At 40.9% G+C, this 5,810-nt stretch overlaps 1 protein-coding gene across 1 annotated transcript; it reads left to right on the top strand.

Moving 5' to 3' along the window:
* Window positions 1-882: 882 nt before the first annotated feature.
* loxl5a (lysyl oxidase-like 5a) lies at window positions 883-5,212 on the top strand. The gene is made up of 7 exons (XM_031307507.2): window positions 883-1,970; window positions 2,611-2,719; window positions 3,402-3,539; window positions 4,293-4,449; window positions 4,615-4,710; window positions 4,824-4,939; window positions 5,038-5,212. The coding sequence occupies exons 1-7, from the start codon at window positions 968-970 to the stop codon at window positions 5,042-5,044; spliced, it is 1,626 nt and encodes a 541-aa protein (XP_031163367.1). The 5' UTR covers window positions 883-967; the 3' UTR covers window positions 5,045-5,212.
* The last annotated feature ends 598 nt before the right edge of the window (window positions 5,213-5,810 follow it).

The following is a 5,810-nucleotide window of genomic DNA, read 5'->3' as shown; positions in this document are numbered from 1 at the left end:
GCCACATGGTCCTTTTGATGACTGTTTTTATTTTAATACAAGAAGTTGATTAGAGATGTACTTATTTTGATGTTTTGTGATATGTAAATATGTGTATATTGTATTGAGGTTTTTATCCTAATTGAATGTCCACCAGTAATGAATGTGAATGTATATAGTTTTCTTGTTTTCTCTTTTTTCTTTGTACTTATAGTAACTGTGTATATATGTTCATTTGGACTTGTATGTTGTGAGATGATTTAATGTTAATAAATAGAACAGACTTGATTTACACATAGCTGACTGTTTTGACTTTTTTTATTCTGTTTTTTGTTGTTTTAAGTAGTGATATAGACTATGGGAGTTATGATCTTAAATTCTTCTTCACCATCGCCTAATGTTTTGATAACATGTCTTCGCGTACAGAGGAGCATCTCGCTGCAGTCTGCGGGAAGCGGCAGACAGACTGACATTTCATGCAACTGTTGTTGCATGAAATGTCGTTTGTGTTTAGCTTACATCAGTTTCTGTCATCTAATGTGAAACAAGAGGATATGAGGTTTGCTACCGTCTTGGTCCGTTCGAGCCATAGACTGTATGGTTCGAGCGTATGGGGAGACGACGTAGGTAAAAAAAAAAAAAAAAGACTGACTTGGATGTGGGCGGGGCTTGATGTCAAGCCCCGCCTTCCCGCAGACTGCAGCGAGATGTACTTGCGCGCACATGCCGAACCAAATGAAGCCCACCGGTGGTGAAATGGTTAAACTGAGTGAAGCTCCTCGCTGATATTTTGATAAAAGCATTTTTCTGAGTAACTCACACTAAAAACATTTGAAGATGTCTCAGCCCAATCTCTCTCTCTCTCTCTCTCTCTCTCTCTCTCTCTCTCTCTCTACCACCACCCCCCCATCACCCAGGTCAAACTCAAATGTTCGTCGTCTTTGTCTCAGTGGTGGAGCTCTTCACAGAGACGCCAACACATTGAGCCATGGAGAAGTTTGTGCTTGTATTAGTCTGCCTCCTAGATGTTTTGGTGTGTTTTGGAACCGGTCAGCACCGTTTACGCGCAGGTGTCGGACCGTGGAGACACCGAATTCAGTGGGAGAATAACGGTCAGGTGTACAGTTTAATGAGCACAGGGACTCAATATCGCTCCCCTGCGCAGACCAGAAGACGTACTCAGCTCATGTTGACAACTAAAAACAGTTTGAACCGACTTCACCCTCCTGTTGCGCTCAGTAGATCCACCAGTACCAGACATGGAGACCTCGAGGAGGCAGCCGGGGGTCACTCTCAACAAAACGACCTCAGTCAAATGGATGGGTCGGTTCTTGGTGTTGATGCGGGTCAGTATTTACTCGCCTCGGGAATACCCGGGACGCACAGTCAGTCCCCTCCGCGCCTCGCAACCCCCGGAGAGGCTGTTGCTGCGGGATACCTTTCACAACAGGCAGCGTCAAACGGCGGCGCCGCGGCTTTCACCACCATCCAGGAGTTCTCCGGCAGTGGAGTCCCGCGAGGAGGCCGGAGTGCACCTGGAGCTGGCTCACAACAGGCCACTGCGTCACCGGTAGGATCACCGGACTTTACGCACAGCCAAGGCGGAAGGATAAACTCGGAATCAACTGCCCGGCCACCTGCCATAGCTGGATGGGACACCATGGGAGAGAATAGTGGGAACGCACGTCGCATACCGCAGCAAACCAGTTTAGGAGACGCTCGCAGTGCGCAAAGAGCGCACTCACTGACCAGAAACACTGCAGAATCAAACGTTTCTCCCACAGCGCCGTCCAGTAACGCCGTAGAAATACACTTTCCTCGTACAAGGCCGGAAACAACAAGGACTACGGACGTGGATGACCCACGGGATCCGCACAGTATTCATCACAGAAACTCAGTTTTCTATAATGTTTACCCACCAGACCATAGAAACAGGATCACTGTGCACCCTCCACCAGGACCGGGCTATGGCACCAGGTTCTTCCACAATGGTGAGTCGGACAGGAGACATTGTGTCCAAAGTGTATAAAAAGTGGAAAGCCTGACACACGTAGTTTGAACGTACTTTAAAAAAAAAAAAAAATCTTAATGGATAACACCCTGAATCAAAGGTCTGAATTATCAAGAAGCCCTGTGGAGCACTGAGTGGAGTAATGCTGAGACAGATTCCCCATGCTCATTAAAAAAATAATTAAATCCCCCTTTTTATAATGCATCTTTAATAAAAGTCAGAGTTAATGACAAAACTAATGTCTTCAGTATGAAAGCCTCTGTATTTGATTGCAAATGTGCTCAAGTATAACAAGTAATTACTTGTTTAACATTAAGACATGTTCAATTGCCTATATTTTGAATCAGTAGATATAAATATATTTTCTACTAGATACAGGTGAGATACTCGAGGTAATGTTATAATGATGTATGGTTGTGCTTATACCGCATGATTAATTCATGTTTTCTGCCCTAACTTCCTTGGAGAATATAATTGAATAGCTTCCACATCTTTTCCAGTAGAGAGACTCCTATTTTCAAAAGTCTTAACCAAAGGAAATGCGTGTCTGGTTGAGTCAATGCATGTTTACATTCATACATTACATTCATTTGAAGTTGAGGATGATTTTTTTTTTGCAGGTCTCCCAGACTTGGTTCCTGACCCTTACTACATCCAAGCTGCCTCTTACATCCAGAGAGTGCAGATGTACGCACTTCGCTGTGCTGCTGAAGAAAACTGTCTTTCCAGGTGCACTTATTTATATGACATCACACCGCATTACTGTAATATGTCAGTCAAGTCGAGACCAATTAAATCAGTAATTAGTTACTTAGTGAAGGTATGAGTATTGTATTACTGCTTGTCTTTTTTCTGACATTTTGTCATGCACATGCTCTCTACTGTGTGATAAAATGTTATTCCTTTGAACACAAAAATCAATGGGGTATACACTTATTAATAAATTAATAATGATAATCATCAAGGGTTCTTTTGAGGTTGCCACATTAGGATGTGCGTTGGCCTCAGGCCCATTTGGAAGCTATAGTAGCTGTGACAGAGCGGCTGGACATAAACCGGGCAACCGCCCGAGATTCTCTCCTCTGATCTCAGCAGCCACTTTGCCAAGTAAAAGAAACTCTGAAGTGAAAGGCAAAGGATTCCTGAGGTGAATGCAAAAACTGCTGAGGCAAGACCAGAAACCACCCTTGTCGCTTGCACAGTAATGCACCATTATGTAAAGTGGAGGAGAAGGAGTTCAATGTGCAGTGAGGTGTGTGTAGAGGATAAAGTGATGTAAAGATACCACAAACACAAAGGTGATCAAAGTCAACCCCAGCTGTGCTCTCAGTTATTTCGTGGCATTTCTAGTCTAAGTGAAGATACTCGAGGTAAACTTGGCTCATTCCCTTTCTGTTTCATTTTGCTTTAGGTCTGCTAATCACCCGAATGTGAGGGACCTCGACTACAGAGTCCTGCTGCGGTTCCCACAGCGAGTGAAGAACCAAGGAACAGCTGACTTCCTCCCAGTGAAGCCCAGACATGAGTGGGAATGGCATAGCTGTCACCAGTGAGTTCAGTGTCCTTATTCCCAGTCCATGTACAGTGGTGTCTAGACTCTTTGGCCTACCAGATTTGACTAAATCATACATTTGAGATGATGTGAGTTAAGGTAATTATAGGTAAGTATTGGTAAATATACACTTGTTGTCTACATTATTTTATAAGTTACTAGCTTCCACGGATCTTCACAGAGTAATAAAATATGCTAATTTAAATGGGCATGAAATGACTAAATTAACAGTGCTGTATTACTGTAGTAACAAAATATGTAAAGAAATCAAGCATGTAACAAAAACACTGATAAATATTACAATGCAGTATCTATTAAGACTGCAGGTTCACTGATAATCACATTTACCATCATCAATTAACCATTTAAAACCATCATGCAAGTGTGTGTGTGTGTGTGTGTGTGTGTGTGTGTGTGTGTGTGTGTGTGTGTGTGTGTGTGTGTAAAAAGTAAATTGTCCTCAGTACCACATTAGCGAAATAAATACAACTGATAAACACAGTATAGAACATTTCTAAAGGCCAGTTTGTTTAAAAAAAAAGAAAGAACCAAAGCTCTATTTTGTGCCAGTTACAGTTTGTTCAGTTGCTTTCTTGGTGCTGATGAGTGTATGATATAGGAACAGGAATAACTTTTCCTATTTTGGCCTCATCAATATGAGCTGACCAAGACAAAAAACAACCCATTTGCAGTAAAGCTCTCATTTGGATGTGTGTGTCTGTCTCACTCTCTCTGTCTGTGTGTCTGCAGGCATTACCACAGTATGGAGGCCTTTAGTACCTATGACTTGCTGGATTTCTTTACTGGACAGAAGGTCGCAGAGGGACACAAGGCCAGTTTCTGTCTGGAGGACACATCCTGTGACCCGGGTGTACGACGACGCTTCGCCTGCACTGCTCACACACAGGTTGGTCTTCCTGGTCCATGATTGATTTCTTTTTTTTCATTAATCTATCCATCCATCCAGTATTTTAATCATTCATCAATTGAATATGATTAGATGATGATTTGTTATTGTAAGATTAACTCTTTTCGTTAAGCCAAGAGTGATGTAAGTTTGGATTTTTCTCAGGGACTCGGCCCTGGTTGCTACGATACGTATCACGCCAATATCGACTGTCAATGGATCGACATCACTGATGTACCGCCTGGAAACTACATCCTCAAGGTGGGAGTGTAGAGCTGCTTTATAAAATAAGACAAGAATTATTACCTTCATTACAGCATGTTTTCATATAACTGGAACCAAATGACATATATTTTCGTTCTGCTGTTTCTCAGGTGACAGTGAACCCCTTGCAGATGGTTCAGGAGTCAGATTTTTCAAACAATGAGGTGCGCTGCGACATCAGGTACACAGGAAGCTACGTCCAGGCGAGAAACTGCAGGATCACTGTGTAAGTCAGTCTTACTGTATGTTCTCACTCCTCATATAGCTGAGATCAGAAGTAAAAAAAGAAGAGCTCATCACTGATTTCTATTCTTTGTTCCACAGAAGCTGACCTGACTGAAGACAAACATTTTCCCACAGAAACCTATACTTAATGCCTTCTTGTTGCTCTTAATGTGCAGCTGATACTCTTAATGTGCAACTAATACTACTTTAAAATGTTTTCTAGTTTGTTCATATTTATGTCATATGATATATATTGTAGCTACAACCAGGCTGGCTAGATGGTAAATTATGTTAGTTGTAATAACATACAGTACATTTCTGAGGAAAAGCATATCAGCGTGATTCAGATAATGAAGTTATGTGAATTCATTCAGTCATACTGTACGACTGACTTTATTAACATTTTGTGTAGAGAAAAAGTTCCTCTGTCTATTGTTGAGCATTAATATGGATTGGAGTTAAAGACTTATAAGTGCTGTTAAAATATATAAAATATATATATATACCAAAAAAAACATGTATGCATTTCGAGCCGTATAGTGTGCTTTTGTGCAGTTTTGAGTATATTATTACTCACACATGTATATTCTGTAATAATAATCTAGTGAAAGGGTATTTGATTGTTTGAAATATGTTCTAAATTTTTATTCTACTTTATAATAAAGTTTATTTGTTTTTTGTGTGGAAACAAAGGTACCATTGAAGACTGTTGTCTTACTTAAAAAAAAAAAATCTAAATTGTCACTACTGATGGAATGATGTGAACAAATATTTAACAACATGAAGTCATTCCATTTACCATTTACAGCAGTTAACACAAGCTGAGGTTCCATTAGAGTTAGGAGTGGTATGTATCTTAAATGCTTTTGGAA

Source organism: Sander lucioperca, chromosome 11, assembly GCF_008315115.2.
Source record: "Sander lucioperca isolate FBNREF2018 chromosome 11, SLUC_FBN_1.2, whole genome shotgun sequence".
NCBI lineage: Eukaryota > Metazoa > Chordata > Actinopteri > Perciformes > Percidae > Sander > Sander lucioperca.
The sequence above is the reverse complement of the archived record's forward strand: the minus strand, read 5'-3'. Positions and strand labels throughout refer to the sequence as shown.